Source organism: Aphelocoma coerulescens, chromosome 1A (assembly GCF_041296385.1).
Source record: "Aphelocoma coerulescens isolate FSJ_1873_10779 chromosome 1A, UR_Acoe_1.0, whole genome shotgun sequence".
Classification (NCBI taxonomy): Eukaryota; Metazoa; Chordata; class Aves; order Passeriformes; family Corvidae; genus Aphelocoma; species Aphelocoma coerulescens.
In genome coordinates, this window is record NC_091014.1 from 38,729,715 (window position 1) to 38,751,506 (window position 21,792).

Sequence of the window (21,792 nt, forward strand, 5' to 3'; positions counted from 1 at the left end):
CCCCCATGTGAAGTATAAAGCAGTGTTAAGCAGTTATCATCCAAACCATGCTCCTCCCAAAGTGAGTTTTGTGACCCCTCATCTGGGCCATCCAGGGTGCTGAGGACCTCAGCCTCAGCCCCCAGCCACCATTAGGGTTAGTGTTAGGGTTTAGAGAGTCACAAAGCCTACAGCTCCAGGGCTACCAGGGCTGGAAAAGGCATGCCAAGTGGAACAAATAGCGTAAATAGACCTCTTGCATCACTGCAGATGTCTGATGGTTACAACAGAGTAGTTCTGACTCAACTTCTCAAAGACAAGATGGTTAACAACATGAAAGCAAGTACTGAACTATCTCAGTCTCTAAATTGCTAAGTATGAAGAAAAAGGATAAACTGTTAGAGTAATATCAAGGAAAAAATGTGTGTGATTTTCTACCTTCCTTTCTTCTGCCACAGAAACTTACCTGTTTTCTTCAACACATTAGAAATCAGTTCTAGGCTTTTTTACTATATAGAGATAGCATGCTCAAAACCAAACCAATCCAAAAATAAAACCACAAAAAAAGAAAAAAAAACCAAGAAAAAAACCCTCACACAATATTAAAACAAAACATACAAACAAAAAAACCCCAACCATGAAATCAAATAACCAATGCCCATAAAAACAAAAAACCCAAACTCCAAAAGTAAACAGTACATCCCTACAAACACACAGTAGTAGATACATTTTTAACTTTTTTTGTTGTTCTGGCCACAAAGACACACACAATTTGATCATCTGGCAGTAACTCCTATGGAAGAGAATTGAGTTTTTGAGCGTGAATCAGTAAAAACGCCTCCTCTCAGCAACAAAGCCATCCCTGGTGGGGATGCTGTATTTCCATTAGCAGGCAAAGTGAAGCTACTGAAGGTTTTGCTCTGTGGTCCTGTGCTTCGATTTTTCAAAGTGCTCTTAACATTCCAGCTTACAGTGTCAGTGCATATTCAGTTCATGAAGTAGTTACAGACCTTAAGAATAAGGAGTTAAATCACTTAACTAATTTCCACTTGTCTTCTGGGAGCCCGCACATCTAATAGGACAAAATACATTCACACCATAATGCACTTCTGATGTTCTCAATTGCAGCAAATTGCTAAAACTTTTTAGCAGAAGTGTAAGTCATGGTGGCATGCAGACAACTAGTTTATTAAGCAGTGAGTTTCAGTGAAGAATCTTCTTTGCGAACCACATTTTAACTAAGAACACACTCAAGTTTGGAAAACATGGGAAATTCTTAAAAAGGTAGCAAATGTAGAAAGTTTTGTTTGAAATACATTTAAAGACAGTAAACCCAGTAGACATTTCCAGAAAGTTTTAAAGCTACAAAGTATTGATTAAAGAAAAGGATTCAGGTTCATTAAATACTCACAAGTAAATAAGAGCAAGTCAGAACACAATTAATCAGGGTATTGATACTACTTTTAATGAAAAGTCAGACACCACAAACCTTGGTTTGAACAGTTTCTGTGCTTTTCTACTGATGGTAAGCATGGTGGGCAAACCATGGGTAGAATTTGGTTTGAATTCTTTGCCACCATCTGAAGTTTAGACAATGAGAAACCGTGGGCAGATAAAAGTGACTTTTGTGAATGCCAGTAAAAATTCACCATGGTCAACACATCTGATGAGGCAACGACTGATCACAGAATCACTAAGGTTGGAAAAGACCTTCAAGATCACAGAGTCCAACCTTTGACCAAACACCACCATGTGCTAAGTCATTCCTTGAAAATTTCCAGGGATGATTACTCCACCACCTCTCTGGATAGCCTGTTCCAATGTTTAATCATCCTTTCAGTGAAAATTTTTTCCTGTTGTCCGATCTCAACCTCCCCTTGTGCTTGAGGAGGCCATTCCCTCTTGTCCTGCTGCTGGTTACCTGGGAGAAGAGGCCAACTCCCACCTGGCTACAAACTCCTTTCAGGTGGTTGTAGAGAGCTATAAGGTCTCTTCTGAGCCTCCTTTTCCCCACACTAAACAACCACAGCTCCCTCAGCTGCCCCTCATATGACTTACTCTTTAGAGCCTTGACCAGCTCTGTTGCCCTTCTCTGGACATGCTCCAGCACCTCAGTGTTCTTCTTGTAGTGAGGGGCCCAGAACTGGACACAGGACTCAAGGTGTGGCCTCACCAGTGCCCAGTAAAGGGAAACAATCACTGCCCTGGTCCTGCTGGCCACACTATTGCTGATCCAAGCCAGGATGCCATTCCTGGCCACCTAGGCACACATTGGCTCATGTTCAGCCACTGCTGACCAGCATCCCCAGGTCCTTTTCCATCAGGCCACTTTCCAGCCACTCTGCCCCCAGCCTGTAGTGCTGCATGGGGTTGTTGTGACCCAAGGGCAGGACTTGGCAGTTGGCCTTGTTGAACCTCATACAATTGGCCTCGGCCCATTGATCCAGCCTGTCCAGATCCCTCTGCAGAGCCTTCCTGCCCTCCACAGATCAACACTTCCACACAGTCTACAAACTTACTAAGGAGGCGCTTGATTCTCTCATCCAGATCATCAGTAAAGGTATTTAACAGGACTATCCCCATGACTGAGCCCTGGAGGACACCACCAGTGACCAATCACCAGCTGGATGTAACCCCATTCACCTCCGGGACCCAGCCAACCAGCCAGCTTTTTACTCAGCAAACACCACACCTGTCCAAGCTATGAGCAGCCAGTTTCTCCAGAACAATGCTGTGGGAAATGGTGTCAAAAGCTTTACTGAAGTCCAGGTAGATAACACCCAAAGTCTTTCCCTCATCCACTAGGCAGGTCACTTGATCATAAAAGGAGATCAGGTTGGTCTAGCAGGACCTGTGTAACTGACCTTGTAGTTAATAGAAATTACACAGCGAGCCGGTTTCACATAATTACTAGAGTACTTTCATTTTCAGGCAAATTTTGACCTTTAGAATTTATCTTAGATTATCCTGTTAGGGATCTGTCTTCAGATAAAAAAAAAATGCAGGATTACCAAAGCTATGTTCTTATAACAGCACCTCATTTCTATGATAACAACAAAATAAAGAACACTTAATTTGCAGCAGATGTGACCTATACAGCTTCTTCCAATAAGCAGGCCCACTTAGTATACATCTACTTGTCTTGATTTTTTCAATTCCATAGGAAAATGTGGAACAATTTTCCTGAAAGCTTCACAATAAAATTAAACATTGCAAAAAGAATTATGTCAATACCTCATTTCACAATCACTTTCATTCATTGAGTCACAGTTTTACCTGTTGGTACAATTCTCCTAAGTGAATAAATCTAAATAGAGCACATGATTCTTTAAAAAATTAACAATAATGCCACTTGGTATTTTTTCAGTTATTTGAATGGACACATTAACAAACAGATCCCTCTCCAACCAGCTAAATCTGACCTTCTCAGAATCTCCTGCCCTTCTCAGAACCACCAGTTCCAAGAACAGTAATTAACAAAACCTTTCCAGAGAGAAAAATTCCAGCAGGAATGCAGAACAAGAAAACCATGAGTCCGAATTCTTGCTTAGAATTAACATTGACAAAATCTGCCTTTCCCTGTAAACAAATACACACTGACTTTTGCAGCCCCAAAAGAACTGCCCAAAATGCCTCATTTGAGCATTTAGAGTAGAACCTCCAATACTTGTTACAATTGAGGCCATGGTCAAACAATCCAGACATAAAAACACACAAGCTATTACAACAAGGAAGTATTATATCTAGACTGTACTAGTCAGCCACAGGGGGACCAAAGTTCCTCATTTCAGCATCCATTCCAGCACTGCCCTGTAATTCCTGTGAAACACAAATTCTGTCTCAGAGGAAGGTTCTTTTAATCACAGACTATAAATTCAAAACCAGGCAGACAAGCTCAGAGGAAACTTATATATTTTAATTGCATAGCCTTAAGAAATGCAGTTCAACATACAGTTAATTTCAGTGACCCGTCTATCAAAACCAAAGTCTCTCTCTCATTAACTATATATTTTTATTTCTTAACACAAAGAATTTTACAGAATTAACAAGATGTATTATATTGAAAAGAGTATCTGTGAGAACATTTGAAGTAGCAAAGAATATTTTAATTTATGATTCAATTTTTCTGGTGGCAGAAGTGGATGTTTTGGGCTTTTTAAAATATGCTTTTCTGTTTTATACTTTCAGAGTAGATAGGAAATGCTATATATCAGTTTGACAAAATATATAATTCCTATGTTTTAGTTAAAATCCCAGCAATATAAAGTAAGCAGATCTTTAAATACAATATATTTGTTTTGAAAACCACTTAGCAAAATACAGGAAAGGAAGATATGCATTACAAAATACATGTGTTATTACTAAAACCTTTGAGATTCAATGCTCAGCTTCGGATGCCTGACCAAAATGACAAAGCAAGATCAGTCAAGATGGTGCATAGGCCAAGGGGCTAAATGCTGTGAACATTTCTGCACTTTCAGTACTGCAGACATCCTCAGCAGTGGAAAAGGATGACCTGCTCTCTTTCAAGCTAAGTACCAGCATAAGAAAAAATAAGCAAGACAAAGAATGTTATAAGAAATTTCTGAAGAAAAGCTAGCATTGACATTTATGCAGTCAAATCTCAAGCTTTTCACAATGCATCATAAACCAAAATTTTCTCTTGCACATACCCCTTCAGGCATTTTAGTACTCTAATTCCCTCTTGTTTTAAAATAGGCTACTTTATTTTAATATAAAAAAATTATGGCTTTTCATATGGGAAACAACCTTAATTATTTCCAGTGAAAAGACATGAACAGCATTTTTATTAGACAAGTGGCTAGCATAACTCAACAGACACTGCAGAAAATTTGCCATGTATTATTCTGAAAGCACCTAAAGTTTTCAGTCCCTGAAATCAGTTTAAGACACTAATTATAAAGTAATGCGCATCAAGACTAAATCCTCTCTTATTCAGTCACTCCTTGTTTAGAAAATATCCCTTCTTCTTTTTTGTCATCTTCCACTCTAAATTCCCCATGAATTCCTTAAGATATTAACAAAATCATCATCACCCATGATTCCAAAACTTAATCCTTCATAGTAATCTTCAAACTCAGAGTAGGACACTTCATTGGGGTTGCTGCAGGACTCTCCTAATGTTTCTAGAAATGACGATTTAATTTCTTCTTCTGCAGCTTTGCCTATGAAAGTATATTTTTTTATTAATACATTTTAAAGAAGAGTGAATATGTAGCATTTAATATACTTCAGGCAAGAAACTGTCAAATTTTAGCTTGCAAATATTTTTTTCATGAACAAATTCAATATTCTGGTTTCAGAATTAAGTCATTGGCTCACTTAATACCATCAGTAGAAACCTTACTTTAATAGCATGATAGAATTAAGTATCAACAGAAAACATGGGGTCAGCCAATTGCAATGAGTTATGAGATCAGGAAAATTTTTTTCTTCATATGACTGCAAAAGCTGCATAATGCATTTGTAAACTAAAATTCTGAAGTTATCTTGTAAGAAAGCATGTATTTACTGTGCTTCAAAGTTCTAGGAAAACTTTAAGATGGAAATTGGCGTTTCAAAAGTGTTCTGCAATTTACATCTGTGTCCTAGCAATTTTATAAAGATAATACTCAAGATGATTTCATAGCATTGAGAAAAAAAGTACAAAATATATGGCATTATAGCATTGGAAAAAAAATCACATATGGTATCCCAATACCCCTTGTGACTTCATATGTTACCATTAAAATCACTGGCAATACAAAAAAAAAAAAAATCCTCTCTTCTACAGGTAAAAAAGAAAGGGTCATGGCACCATGGAGACTTTCACAGTGACTAGGCTGGTACATGGAGGTATTATTTTAGAAACTGGCATACAAATATTTAAACTCCTGTTTTTTCAATGGCAGACTTTAAACATTTTTGAGAATCCTGAAAAAATAAGAAACCAGCATTTCCTCTATTAAGGATGACAAACTTGTCCCAGAAATAAATTAAGTTCCTTCTGAATAAATTATTCAAGTGCTGAGTACATTCCGTGTCAGTTTTGATAGAAAACAGTAATGTGAAAATGAGAGTATCCTACTAAGTGAAAATTACTAATATCATATTTTCCACTGATAACTTACAGATGAAAGCTGAGAAACAACTGCTTTCAGAGGTAGGGAAAAGAACTACTCTGCAAACAGGCAGTATTAGCAGCTTGATAAAGAGCAAGTATTAAAATTGTGTATATGAACTCCATTACTACTTATAGTCATGTTCTGGAGAGACTCAGTTTTAAGTCCTCAGATGAGAGAAGTTCCCCTTTAACAGCTCAAGTCTCAGCCAAAGTCTGTATTTCCAACCAGTTTCTGGATCTGCTATCTCTGCTAACAAGATGACTCCCCTAGTTACAGATTTTTGTTTGTTTGTTTGTTTGTTCATGTGAATTACCTGCCAATACTAGAGGATGCTTCTTTGCACAGTAACATTTTCTGACATCTGCCACAGGCACACTCCCAGTTTTGTTGAAATCTAGTTTCATATAAGCCTGTAGGGGGAAAAAAAGTTTCATATAAGTATCTAAGGGGAAAAAAAAAAGTGGGGAGATGAAAAGATCAAATGCACTTAACTACCACCACATACTTTTAGATCTTGCACAATGGATTATGTCAATTTACCTATTTTATGTAAGGCACCAGATATCAGAAAATCATTCTAGACTATGCAATTTCATTATTATTTTACCTCAACAGTTTTCACATCAAATGTGTGTTCCCTGGTCAACTCAAAAAAAATTGTCTTCTCTCCCTAATTTCTAGCTCATCCTTAGAATCAAAAGTTAAGCTGTTCCCCCCTTCTGTCTCCTCCAATTATTAAGATTCCGCATCATTCTGACAGAAGCCTCCACACAGCCTCTTCAGCATTGCTAACAACAGCTTCATTTTCATTTCAGTTTATTCAAATACACATGCTTGATACACAAGGCTAGGAGAGTCAGATCCTCCATGATTGAAAGCATGAAAGTATATGTGATTTTTCTTGATCTTGATATCCAGTTGCTACTCATTTGGCTGGTTTGTCATCAGTGTTTGATACTGAAAACAGCTCCACATTACATTATAGACAAATAACAGGTGGCATTTCAAATAGAACATGTCTCACCAATATACTGTAGGTCTCAAAGGAGACAAGTATTACTGCCTCCTATTTCAGGCACTGTGGGAAAAAAGTCTACACATACATAGTCATTTGCCAAAATAAGGAAACAGACTTCTGGAAGAGATCATCTCAGGGTGCCAGATGCTTTATACACTGGACTGAACTAGAAGAATAGCACGTATGGGTGAAGACTCAAAATAATAAAGGAATTAATCCTAGAATTTAAAATGAACTAATTTAACAATGCAACATGCAGTCCACTAACTTATTTTCTTTTGATAAACTGATCTGAAACTTTAAGAAGTCAATTTCCAGGTACAGAACTTAAGAAAAACAACAACAAAACCCAACAACTAGAATATGATGAGCAACTAACTCCAAAGTTAGACTGCAAAATATTTACACTTAAATATCTACAATAAAACTTACTTTTCTCACAGATGCTTTCCTATATTCATTCATTTCTCCAAATATGGCATGAGTAAATTCTCCATAGTCAACCTTATCACTCTTGCTATCATCAAGAATAAGCCATAAGGATTTGAAGTCCTGCAATTTAAAAATATTTTGACAAAGTTCTTCACTATATCCTGGAATAAAACAATTGCTATAATGGGAAATTACAGTATTCTCACAAAACCCCCCAGACTTCTAGATCCAAACTCACTCAAAGATTTGTAAAAATAATGCATGTCATCAGTGGTCACTGATGACCATAATTCACATTATTCGCAGTTCTGATAGCTGTGAGCTACTTTCACAACATAATATATAAAACAAAGGAAAAACCTAAGTAAACAGTATAAACTAATTTTTTTTTTAAGCCTAAAGAGAAAAAATGGATTGCAATCACACTTGCTTCTTCATGTTATGATGTAAAAAGATTGCATGTTTTTAACTATATTATTTTTTATTTTTAAGAACTTCACATAGAACTGAATGCAGAAATGTCAATATACCACAAGGGGAAAAAAAAACACCATCAAAAGAAAACATGCAAAACCCAGGTATTAAACTATAGATTTAAGCAAAGAAAAGAAGCGATTCCATAAATTAAGAAAGATAATACCCATGTTTACAGTTTCAGCTAGACTTACCCCTTCAGGCATTTCCAAATGGAATACTTTTAGAGCTTCTTTCAAGGCTGCCTGAGAGAGAAGACCATTTCTTTTCTTGTCTATTTGTCGGAAATACTTTCCTAAGCCTGTTATAACCCGAACTCCTCTTTTACTTAGCGTTTCTCTGAAAATACCTGAGGATTTAGAGAAATAAAGGACACAACATTTACCTGAAGTTGTCCACTTGCTATGGAGACAATATGGAAGTAAAGAACATCACATCTACATATGATGGTGCTGGTCAAAAAGACATACCCATGCATTCTGGCTCCCTTGTCTTTGATAAGAGAATGCCAATACAAAAGGAAACCATAGGTTATTTAATATTTGAGTGGAAATCATATAAAGCATGTCTAACAAGCAATACCTAATGAACTTTTTTTTAAGAGATCACATAAGGAAAGAAAAAATGGCTGTTGCACTCTATATGCTCAGATTCTAAAACTGCCCACTTCTGTGGGAACTGATTACGTGCCATGATTCAACATACTAAGTAAATTTGGAACAACTACTTCAGAACAATGCAATCATTCCATTATGAGACACAGAGTTGCTTCTTTATTGTACAGACTTGTTAAGCACATGTGGAAACAAAAGCAAACACGACTAATTTGGCAAAATCATTCCTAAATTATATGCAGAGAACAATTTCTATGGTACGACATATGAAAGTCTGCGGCTAGCATATTTACTTAGGTATGTCTGAGTTTCTCAGCATACTCTGTTAACAGAAGTCACCTGCTATTACCTTCAAATTACTTGTGTCTACAATTTAAAGACAAATAGGGGCAAGGTGAAAGAAGGAAGTTTTTTTCCAGTGAAGCTGAAACTCAGACATATCTTAAAAGGTGCCTTGAAGTATACACACAACATTCTTCCAGGCCACACCTTAGATGTAGTCAGATAATTGAAAAGTCAGCTTGTGTCTATTATGCATGGGGAAAAAATGGAATAACTACAGGATTAAAAATAACCCTAATTATTATTCCAACAAATTTTTTGTAAAAATAAATGTCCAAGCAGGTTCTAGTGACCCAAGAGTGCCTACTTAAGACATGTTTAGTTAATGACAGTAAACGGGTGATTATACGAGCTGTGAGCTGCTCAGATCAACTGTTTTTGTTGAAAACAAGGTTACAAAAATAATACACAGCACTGTACAAACATCTTTTCATAATTTTTAACAAAAAGCTAGGCCTTTGTCCTAAAGACTGTGGATAGGAATGTGGTAGAATTTATTTACATATTCCAGAGTACACTATCAAATATACTCATGGTGTTTGTACACTTGGCCAATAACAACTTTAATGCCAGTGTAACATAGCATCAGGACTATGTTTCAGAATTTTTTCAGAGATTATGTCGACACAGAGACTAACATTTTATTGATCACATTCACAATTACTCTGTACATTCTGCACAATCTTTACCCAGACTGTTGATTTGAAGAGATTGGAGAAAGCATTCTTATGACTGATTTGTGCTGGTATCAGATTCTAATAATATCCTGATAAATATCTACCTTTTGTTTAATTTCATTTACACAAATAAAGTCTTTGTAACATCACTATTGTTCATTGCACTGAGCTGTAAGTATAAAGATATGGAAATTAAAATTAAATGAGTTCTGGTAGACAGAAACCTTGAATCTTCTTGAAAACTTCGCTGTCATCAACCACTTGCCTGGAACACTCTTGCTTGAGTTCCACAGAAGAAGCTCTAAAGAAATCAAAATTAATGTTGATTGGTGAAATTACATGTAATATGACTATATTCAAAACAGCTGTTATAAAAAAAACATCACATACTGAACTTACTATTTAATTTATATACTACCCTTATAAGCACAATATCCAATTGCTTGAGTTTGAGAGGGCACTCACAAAAGTCCTTGCTGGCCTGCTGCAGATATGCAGGAATTACTTTCTAACAATATCACACTGGCATCTCCTCTACTAATTCATTAATCATGGATAATTCCTCCCATGCATAAAATCTCCAGAAGTTTAGTTCAAGACAATCCTAATCTCATACCACTGGAAGAGTTTGTTAAAGCAACTACATTTAATCACCAACAGGAAAATAACATTAAGTACTTTTTAACACTCTCTTTAGAACTTAAATTGCAAAGGTTTAGACCAAAAGTCTATCCAGAAATTATGGTTAAATTTTGTGGGTTTCTTTTGGCTAAGTTCCCTTCTGAGAAGGACTTCCCATAAGCCTTCATCAGAAATTATTATAAAGCTTGGTAAAAAAATATTGTGGAAGAACCTACTGGAAGGAAAAAAAAAACCCAAAAACAAACCAAACAACAAAGTCCTACAATTATTTTAATCAGAATATTAAAAAAAAATGGAAAAGCACTACTGTCAACTCTGAGCTGCTTGCTTACCAGTGTTTTGCCATGGCATACTTCTCCTCCTGCTTTCTGAGGTGAAAGACTTATCTCTCTGCTATCTAGTAGGACTTTTCATCTCCTCTTTGGGTACCTCCCATTATGAAGTCCCTAAAAGCTTACCTACATCAGATCACCTAAACTGGAAAGTCAACAACCACCTGCAGAGGGCAATGTACTCCCTCTAGAACACATGTAAACCAGAAGATTCACGGTTTGTGACAGCAGGGCATAGATGCTCCTGGGAACCTGCAATAGACCTTTTGGACTCTAGCTGAACAGGATTTTCTGTCAGTAGAGTAATGAAGGTAAGAGGACGCAGTTCAAGAGTTTTGCACCAGAGAACAGAGTGCTCAATAACATCCTCATACAGAAGAAAAAGACAGACTGAAATTTTGCCACTAATGGAAAGAACACAGAGTATAAAAAAAGAAATAATCTATTCCACCACAGGTAGCAGAAAATCCAAAATTTCAACCTATTGAGCCGGTCTTCTTTCTGGTTCTTCTATTCAGAGATAACATTGGTTCAACTTCAAATTTCACAGGTATAAGATTAGCAACAAATGAAAGAAAAAGCTGTTTACTTGAGTGATAAGCTCCTGAGATGTAAAATGTCTTACATAAACTATCTGAAATTAAACTATATTGTGTTTTATTTCACTGAAGCCTTGCAGAGAGGGAACAATTAGCACTAAGCATCATACAACTATATAGTTCTAGAACCAATTAAATTTGAATTTTCTATGCACTGTTAGCTTACTATGGCTCCTTTGTAAAGCTTTCAGTGTAAAGGGACTTTAAGTGAATATTACCGTAACTGAGAACAAGCTTCATGTGTCTAAACACTTGCAGAAAGAAAAATAATAGTCAAGTTCTGCTAACAAAATAGCCTTTAGATACTGAGCATATTTAATTGAGATTAAAATTATTGCTCTTCCTTATCAGGAAAGGATCAAAGTATGAGATATATGAGGAGAGGCTGGGAGAGCTGGAATTGTTTAGCCCAGAGAATAGAAGCCTTGAGGCATCTTACCCTCAAGCACATATGAATACCTGACAGAAAGGAGTAAAGAAAACTAAGACAGACTCTGCTCAGTGGTGCCTGTGGACAAGACAAGAGGCTATGGGCACAAACTGAGGTATGTGATTTGCATATAAAAACATGTGACCTCAAACAAAGCAAATAGAGCAGCTTCATGTTTCAATTCTTACTTTAAAATTACTCCTTACCGTTCTAGGAAGCTACTGAACTGTGCAAAAACCACTAACATCTATTACTAATTTCTCCTAACAACAGCCTAAATATGGATTCTGTTTTTAGCAGTATAAGTAATAAGGTATTAGGAGCTCAAAAGAATATTTTTTTGCTTAAGGAAGGAAAGGTAATTTGAAAACCAGTTAGCAGCACTTACTTTAGATAATCCATAGCTGCTTCATCAATATTTATCACACGAAGGGTAAAGACGGGGTTCTGCTTAACACTTTCTGGAAGGTTATGATCAACACTTCGGAAAGTTAGATTAGCTCCCTGTTGTTAAAGCACACAATGATTTAAAAATAGGTTGGGTATTTCATAAATAGAGGGGAAGGGGAAAGAAAGAAAAGCAGCAAACTAGAAGCAAAGAATGCTCAGAAGAATAAAAAATGCAGTAGCTCTAACTGTAATATCTGTGCAGGCCTGGGTATATAAAGTCTCCAAAACTCATTAATTTGGAAGGAGGAGGCAGAGACACTGGTATTTTGCAACGGTCTCAACCACTTGGACTTTGTAAGAAATCTGTGTATCTTAATGACAGCCCAGAAAGCATGATCACAGATATGGAGTCTCACAGACTCATTCCAAAGAGCTACTTTGGAGTAGTACATTTTCTGGATGACTTTATGATGCATCTTTATTCAGAACACATTTCCATATGCAGGCTGCAGATGAAAATCCCTAACAAGTAGCTTTATCTTCCATATCATAAACTCATCTATTTCATCTTGAAAATTCTTAGGTGGCTGAGTAAGCAGTTCGGATAGGCATGTTATTAGAAAAAACACATTAAAAACTAACGTCAACTTCTTTTACTTTCAACACTTCACACAAACAGTTTTTGCTCTGAACTTCAGATTTGCAGGAGCATGTGAAGAATTTGGTGAAAACAGTCTGGACTTGAAAACTTGCTCAAGTATTTACAAACCATGAGCACTTAGCCCACTGTGCAAGAACAGCAATACAGAAGGTGCAATATGATTTTTATTCTGTCATCAGATCAGCTGGTAGACAAAGTTTAACATTGTTTCATACACTTGCTCTAAAAAGCTAGTGGTTTACAAATGGTAGGAAACAATTAACACGCAATTTCTTCATGTTTAAAAAATATTTAATCATTGCTTCGAGTTAAAAATGCCAGCAGACCTTGCAAAGATTATTGACTTTTAACAAGTACTTTTAGCCTACTTCCTCTTCAGGACTCTCCATCCCGAGCAGATCATTTCGCCTAAAAAAGGTCCACACTGTCTGCAGTCTTGTGCCCTCTAGGGGGAAAACTGCAAACTACAGATTAATCTGAAACCTTAATTGGAATCTCTAAAATGTGGGACAGCTAAATAATACAGATTTCTGAAAATCTTTAATTCAAAAACGTTACCCAAGGGGAAGAATTTTGGTCTTCCAAGAAGGTTAGATCACAATTTTCAATTCAAATATCCAAATATTATTTCCAGAAAAATAGTTCAGCAGAAGAATACTTACAATGTAGAAGTCACTAAGATCATAAGCTTTCCCCTTTCTTTGTCCACGTTGATGTTGATAAATTCCCTTCTGAATGAAAGGCAAGGCATTTGTCCTGTGAAATAATCCAAAACTGGTATTAAACCAATTAAATTTATTTAAGCTTCTTCGATACAGTGAAATGTGTATTCTAAAACCTTTTTAAAAAGTAATTTATCTTACCTGTTTTTTCCAAACTGTCGAAATTCATACACTGTAAGGGATTTGTCACATGCAAAAAAAAATCCAACCAACTCTCTACAAGCATCATGACCATTTCTAGAAGGAAAATTGAAAAGCATCTTTATGTTTTTCATCTATATAAATCCAATTCAACCCAAACATAAGTAACATTTATTTTGGAATCAGAATGGTTTGAGTTATAAGGGACATTAAAGATCATCTAGTTCCAAAACCCCAGCCATGCGCAGGGATACCGTCCACTAGATCAAGTTGCTCAGAGCCCCATCCAGCCTGGCCTTGAACACTTCCAGGGATGAGGCATCCTCTGTGCAACCTGTTCCAGTACCTCACAACCCTCACAGTAAAGAATTTCTTCCTAATATCTAATCTAAACCTGCCTGCTTTTATTTTGAAGCCATTCCCCCTTGCCCTATTACTACACACCCTTGTAAAAAGTCCCTCTCCAGCTTTCCCGCAGCCTTCCTGTAGGCACTGGAAAGCTGCAAGAGGGTCTCCCTGGAGCCTTCCCTTCTCCTGACTGGACAATTCAACTCTCTCAGCCTGTCTTCATAAGAGAAGTGCTCCATCCCTCTGATCATCTTTGTGACCTTCCTGTGGATCACTCCAACAGGTCCTTCTCATGCTGGGACCCTAGAGGTGAACACAGCACTGCAGGTGGGGTCTCACAGGAGAGAAGCAGAGCGGAAGAATCCCCCCCTTGTCCTGCTGGCCAGGTTTCTTTTGGTGCAGCCCAGCACATGGTTGGCTTCCTGGGTGCAAGTGCACACTGCCAGATCATGTTGAACTTCTCATCTACCAGCACCCTCAAGTTCTTCTCCTCAAGGCTGCTCTCAGTATCTATTTTATTTCCACTGTTGCATGCTGAACAATTTATTTTTTTAAAGAGCTATTCGACTATTTTCTTTAACCCACCATGAAATGGATTCAGTCACATTTTTAATTCAATATTCCATTCTCCATAATGCTAAAAACGCCTCTGGAGGCTTCATGTTTTAGTATGCCAATATAATTTTCACTCATTAACAAAAGGATTACACAAACCAGGACTACTGCATTCGTTGAGGTATATGAAAGTATGTTGCTGAATACTCAGCTGTGTCTAACAGTATACAGCTCACAGCTGCAGAAAAGCATCACTTGAAAAATATGTTGAAGCCACCACTACTCAAATAAGAACAGTTTCAAAGACGTTCTAAAATTTAATACATAAGGAGCTATGAAAAAGTTGCAAAGCCATTACTACTTATAGTAGTTGCCACATCTAAGATAAAGCTAAAATAATTTTAATCAACTAAGATGCAACAGCTAAAAGCCCCTGTGCTAACTGTCCTGAATAGAGCTACAGGTTAGATAGTAATATAACACTGCTTACAGATCTTGACATTGTCCAGGGAGACTGTAAAGCCACTATCCATTAGCCATGTCAAAATTTGTGCTATATGTGGACACCCACATGTACTTTTTTTCTTAAACATTCAGTGCAATTAATTAGTTCAAGAGAGTAATCATCATTCACAAATTCAGAGAACTGAAAAGCTTCACAAAATTTGTGATTACCTCGATATAATCCTACTATCAAAGCGTAGCTTGTTGGAGAGCATGCTCTCAGTTAGTCCTGATTTGGTCCTTATTCTGTGAAAATAATGCAGCATGTTAATGATACCTATATGCTCACAGATAAATGTTATATAAAAATCAACCATTTCCAAAGAGCAAAAAACATGAAATACGGTATCCTTGGCAACTGGCTGAGGAGATGATCCTTTGTAGTTGAATTAGAAAGCAACTCAGAGCTGTAAAGTGTTCTGTTATTATATAATATGAGAGTACATTCACAGAGAGCATAGATATGAATGGGAATTTTTGTTTACATACACTTATATAAAGAATGAAACCTCTGTCACTCACCATACTTCCACGAATCAATGCGTTCTTTTACAAAAATACCCAGGTTGGGCCTTTCTACCCACCTAAATATTTTACATTGGCCCTATTACTAGTTCCAGAAATGGAGATTTGTCTGTGTGATACATGTAAGAAATTGAGAGTGGTTTTGTTGTCTTTTTTCTTTTTTAAGAATATATAGATGACATTCGATGAGAAAGACTTTAGAGAGGGATGTTAAAATGCACAAAGCAAAAATGCTTGCCTGAATGTTGAGAAAAATTAACATAACAAAACTCAGACCTGCAAATTAATTTCATTTTAAGGATCACAGTGTTTCCTCAGGTTTTTTTAAGTCCTTGGAGCTACTATTTCAATGCTGACAGTCCAGGAATGTCATCTAAATGCCAATAGGGTTAATTATTGCAGCAGAAATCAAAACATGAAAGAAAAGTATGATTATATTGTGAAGATCTACATTAGCATTTACAGATGCATATTTATGCAATTTATGCACCTCAGGATAGGAATCTCTCAAAGGATATGACAGGACTGCAAGCATCCAACAGCTTGGAAAAGGCTGGCAAAACCTTGTGATGAATAATATCAGTATAAGCTTAACAATGTTCTCCCAGGTCTTATAAATTCTATGAATCAATCATAATACACAGAGAATTCACATAAAAAGGTCCCTGTTATCTCACCAGGCAATAGCAAGCACAGGGAAGCTACAAAAAAGGCCTCACATGAAGCTGGTGGATCCAAGGCAAAAACAAAACATCTGGAAAGGCAAACAGACTTCGCAGAGCTAAAAAAAAAAAAAAAAAATACAGCAGAAAACATATTTTTATAAACTTACTTTGTTTCGTGGAGTGTCCTTTTTCTAAAACGCATTGGTGCTGTCCCAACTCCCAGAAGTCCTTGAGCTTCCTTGCAAGCATCAGAACATGTGGACTGCTCTGGATCACTTATAACAGCTCTGACCACAAAGAGCAGGGAGAAGCCCTCTGACTATTAGTATGGCTGAATTTCAGGTCTTACATATTCTTACACAGGAAAGAAAACTCCCAAGAATAATACAGCAATACAATCTTGGAGTTACCCGCTAAGCTTGAATAAATTTGTGGGCCTAATTTTTTGTTTGTTTATACAAATTCTTAAGTCTATTTCTCAAAATTAAACATATGCAATAATATTCTGGCAGTGCACTACTATGTAGTAATGTTACATGTAAATATGTATTATTTAAAGTATATTTGATATATCTTTATATAAAATAAATCTTGGTATTGTGAAGGTTTGTGAAGGTTTTTCATCATTTCCACTATTTCTGTAAATATTCCATCAGTGATATTCTATAACCACAGCTCCCTCCAATATTAGTGATATCAGTTACTAGTACTGGCCAGTGATGGCGCCACAGAACTGTAGAATAGCCTAGGTTGGAAGGGACCTTAAAGATCATCTAGTTCCGACCTGCATGCTGTGGGCAGGACACCTTTCACTAGAGCAGGTTGCTCAGAGCCCCATCCAATCTGTCATCCAACAAAAACATTGGCACTTCCTCCCTCAAAGTACTGACTACACAGCTGAGAGGATCTCGAAGTCCCAACAAGCAGAAAAGAAATAGATGAACTTGTTTTTGAACATTTTGATATTCTCTGTATCAGTTCAACAAGTAAACAAAATAAAAGACCCTTTAAAAATAAATGAGATGCTTTTTATGCTGTTGAAATGGTTTATCAGAAGGAAAAAGTAATTTTACATGGCTATTATAGTTTTCTAAACTTGCTCTCTGATCTATACAGATCCGTCTTTGTACACATCAGTTACACTGATTTAACTGCAAGATTTGCTCTATTAAAAAAATATTCAAAACACCTTTGTGTTTCCTTTAATAGTTTTTTTTATGCAACTGTTTTGAACTAATCTTTTCCGATTAACATCCTGATATCTGATACCAATTTGTTTGGAAGTACTGGCAGAGTTATATTTGGAACATAAACAGAGAGATTTTTTAAATTAAAACTTCATCCTGATGCAGCTGCAGCACTACTGAATATTGTTTTGACATTATCAACAGAAGGGTTCAGAGTAGGAGAAGGAGTACATGGGAAAAATAAGGCAAAGCAGCAGAAGGAGGTTAAACACAGAATGGGCATCCATGATCCAAGATGCACAAAGCTGTACATTTAATGCAGCATCAGTAGTACTGAGACACTTCAACATAATCAGCATATTTTTAAAATCACCTCTGTAATAATCTTTGTCACAGGCCAAGCACTTATTTGAAAACTGGGGATTTCTATCCCGTATAGCTCCATAATTTTAATCCTGCTAAATGATACTTGGAATTTAACATTGTGTTTCATAACAATTTTGTTTCCCTCAGGCAACCTTCTTGTCATCTCAGCTTTTAAATAGTGAAAAGCATTAATAAACTTTTAAACAATATAGGCCATTTAAACTGCCACTGTAACAGAAACAAATTAAAACTAAAATGATGAAGTGCAACAACATTTCAGCCTCAAAATCTTAGGATTTGATGGGCTGGAAAACCAGTGCAGATGACTCCAGAGATTGTAAAGTATGCACAGAATGCAAAATAATCTAGACGTACCCACAGTTAATTTTTAGTAAGTGTAAAATAACATGAAACTATATTAAACTAGCTTGCATCTTCCTATATTGTCATAACCAGACAGCTTGCATAAAGCCCTGAATTATTAAAGCATGCTTAAAATAGAGGGATCTTTCTGCACAGAAGCAATGCTTTCTTGTAGCTAAAGGGATAGCAATGAGGCAGGAGATCTGACTGTACAACCTGGATCAACTCGATTTGTAACAGTGCCTTTTGCTCCCATATGCCCAGCACTAGTATAACACTCCTTTATGCCTGAAAGGTGCTGTGTCAGTATTAATAAAGAATTAATAAATATTAATAAAGCTAAGATTTTTAGAAAGGACAATAAATATTGAGAAAGTGTAATTTATAACATCAGGCATCCATATATTTTCTTGAGGTGCAAGAGGGTTATTTTCAAGAACTCGTGCTATTGTAAAGGCCTTAAAATAGGTTCAAGTACAAAATTTTAAATTATTTCCGGAAAAAAAAAAAACCAAAACCACATGGCACTTTAAACTAATATTTTAAGTTGCATTAAAAAGACTTCTCATTTAAAGAATTTTTGCAAATAATACTACTACATAAGATTTCATAAGACTTGGAACAAGATGACCAAAACAGCTCTTAAGCAAGAAAAGCTAAACACTAACAGATCTAAATCTTATGTAGGGAAAACTGAAATTTTACATTATAAATTCATTTACCTACATAATTGATCCACCATAACTTGTTCTACAACAGTCTGTTTTCTCTTCTCTGCAGCAACATCCTCCTGCCATGAAAAACTGACTGAGAACAAATGAAATATATAACTGCAGGCACTTCAAATAATAAATTGCCCTTTAAGACAGCATTCAGAGGTCACAAACTTACCAATGTCAAAATTAATATTTTTTTATAGTTTTAATAGAGTTCTATTTGCATAAAAGACATATAATATTCTCTGCTACACACTCGATTTGTCTATACATATTAGTTGCAATAAATATGAGAATTCTAGTATTTAAGTTGACAGAAAAAATCCTTATTTCTGTATTGTTTCCAATACATTCTGTAAGTACAATAGAGCCTGAGGAGACTCGGAGACTCACATTATTCCAGGTTTTATGGTTGACACAGATTCCAACTAAGAGAATAAAACTTTACCTCCAGCAATATTTAGTCAAAAAAAATTCTTTTAAGACTAAAGTCTCAGTTGGAAGATTTTTCTTTCCTGCATGCCACAATAATTTTCTGCTGAGACAGGTCAATCTGAAAAACCTTTCAGGAAATATCATCCTAAAGGGGAAAAGGGATTTAACGTGATCTTATTATTATTTTTATTAGAGTAACAATGAACCATAACCTTGTGCCATTCACTGTAAAGTGTGCAGGCATTGATCATGACCTGTTACACAGAGAGAAACCAAAGTACAAGATAGTATGGAGGCCACCAGCATTAACCAGGCCTCAGCACCTCTCTTTATCTTCCACATTTCTGAACTTTTTTACTGCATTTAAAGTTGCCTTTCATGCCAAAAAAATATTTTCATATATGAGAAAATAGAGATTATTATTACTGAGGGGGTTTATGCAGCCTTACATTTTTTTAGATATTCTGAAACTAAAGAATTAAGATATTTTTCTAATTGGTCTTGTGTGCAAACCAAATTCAAATTGCATGGATGAAGAACTGAAAGGTTCCCAGGTACCTATAAGAGATAATTCCTAATTCCAAGAGATGTTATGGGTAGAATTCACAATCTTCAAATAAATACTGATTGGCACTACCCAAAAAAAGAAAGCAAAATTGAAAAAACACAAATAACTAATGCAACACCAGACCAGCTGTTGGTTACTCCAAACTGATTTTAAGCCTTAGAAGATTTCTGAATTAAAAGAGATAGGGGGCTTTTTAGTTTGCTTTCATGTTTCATTTTTGCACCTATTATAACTACAGGCTGCTTTATTCTGAGTTAATAATTTTTTACCCATTAACTGTTGTAACAGATGTTTTACAAAGAATTATGTAAAGGAACACACTGATAATACAGAACAATGTTTTTTATAACATATTCCATGGACATTGGCTTATAGATCCAAACCAGTTAGCATGCTGAAAAGAATCTGGAAAAAAAACCCAAACAAACAAACAAAAAAAAAATTACACCTTAAATTTCAATTGAATATTAGGTCACCAAATGTAATCTTTCATGGAATATCTTCCATTCTGCTCTCAGACAAAAGCTCTACTATGAGGTTACAAAAATGTGGAGGGCAGAGGCAAACATTGAACTTGCAGCAGCTCCCACTGGTAAAAAAGTAGTAATTGTTGTTCCCTAAATATGACTATTCAAAGAAAATCAACCTTCTTCAGAGGTTATACATGATATCTATTGGCAATCACACATGGACTGTGAATCACAAAATCACAGAACAAACTGAACTGGAAGGGACCTACAAAGAAAATTATTGGAACATACATGCAGTTACTACTGCCAATTTCTTCCAGTATTCTACCACTATCAGAAGCTTGACCTAGGAAAGCCTGAGATGGTCCTCGAAAGAGACAGCCAGCCTGTGCTGACCCTGAGTGCTAATCAATAACAAAAGGGCTTCTGAAGGTCCCAGTAACACCTTGCTCAGACACCTGCTGGCTTTATTTTAAAGCATGGCAGCTACAGAATATCTTCTATTTTGTGGTTCTGCACTGCTCCCTTTCTCAGTGCTTTCACTGTACTTCCTTTAGCATTAAGTAGTTACTCTAAGGATACTTCAAGACTTTTTTCCATTATCTTCAGCCTATAGTATAGATTTTTTAATTTATTCTAAATATAAAAGCTTAAGTACTTTCTCAAAAGATTTTCTTATCATGTAGTGCAACATCTGCATTCCCTTCAACAAGACTAGAAATCAAATAAATGCTTGCAATGATGCAAAATTCAGTGCATAGTGATCAGCAAATAAAATGAATTAAAATTACTATTTACTTTAAAAAATCATAGAATTTCTCATGGCTTAGTATTCCATGAGAAATTTAGAATGCATAACCCTTTTCAACAATACCTTCAAAAACCAGTTACAAAAGCCATCACTTTGCATATGCAAATACTGAACTATGCAATATCAAATCAAGGTTCTTCCTAATTGTAAATCATCCCAAATTCAAGGCCTTCCCTCAGATGAGCAAGAATCCTATTGCTCAGTCCCAAAAAGAGTAAAATTCACATCTATGTAAGAAATTAAAGAAGCGTATTGGGTACATCCATGTAAGGAAAGTTTTAATTCCCTTCTATGCATGCTAGTGAGTCCATACTAGTTTCCAGTCTTCAGAGCTCCCTCCTTCCCTCAGAAAGGATCTGACAGAAGATCAGAGCCAAAGCAATTGAAAGGAGATGCTAAGGGAGCTTGAGTTTGTTCAGTTTGCAGCTATGAGGCATTCTGAAGAGAAGTTACAAAGTGAGAACCAAATTTTTTTTACAGTAGCCAACAGTATAACAGAAGGTGAAGGTTACACACTGAGCCTTGGGAAGATTGGTGTGGACAACAGGAAGAACTTCTTCACATAGTGACATAGCATGTCACATGAAGATGTTGCCTTGAGATGCCGTAGAAGCTCCATCCCTGGAGCTTGAAAACTCAGCCAAAGTTGTTGCTGACTCAATCTAACACTAGCAGCAGAGCTGATGGAATCCATGGACCAT

General features: G+C 36.3%; 1 protein-coding gene across 6 annotated transcripts in view; it reads right to left on the reverse strand.

Moving 5' to 3' along the window:
• Positions 1-3,883: 3,883 nt before the first annotated feature.
• The window catches only part of CAPS2 (calcyphosine 2), a 28,969-nt gene continuing 11,060 nt past the window's right edge, over positions 3,884-21,792 (reverse strand). For 2 of the 6 annotated variants that reach the window (XM_068999220.1, XM_068999229.1), the window contains 11 exons: positions 18,818-18,894; positions 16,343-16,462; positions 15,157-15,231; positions 13,579-13,674; positions 13,378-13,471; positions 12,053-12,168; positions 9,886-9,962; positions 8,223-8,377; positions 7,555-7,674; positions 6,418-6,514; positions 3,884-5,165 (listed from right to left, as the gene is read on the reverse strand). In XM_068999220.1, coding sequence (XP_068855321.1) covers positions 4,990-5,165; positions 6,418-6,514; positions 7,555-7,674; positions 8,223-8,377; positions 9,886-9,962; positions 12,053-12,168; positions 13,378-13,471; positions 13,579-13,674; positions 15,157-15,231; positions 16,343-16,462; positions 18,818-18,894 — 1,203 coding nt within the window. In that variant the 3' untranslated portion in view covers positions 3,884-4,989. Of the gene's footprint in view, positions 5,166-6,417; positions 6,515-7,554; positions 7,675-8,222; positions 8,378-9,885; positions 9,963-12,052; positions 12,169-13,377; positions 13,472-13,578; positions 13,675-15,156; positions 15,232-16,342; positions 16,463-18,813; positions 18,895-21,792 lie in introns of all 6 variants that reach the window. The other 4 variants (XM_068999237.1, XM_068999227.1, XM_068999245.1 and 1 more) reach the window with 3 other exon arrangements.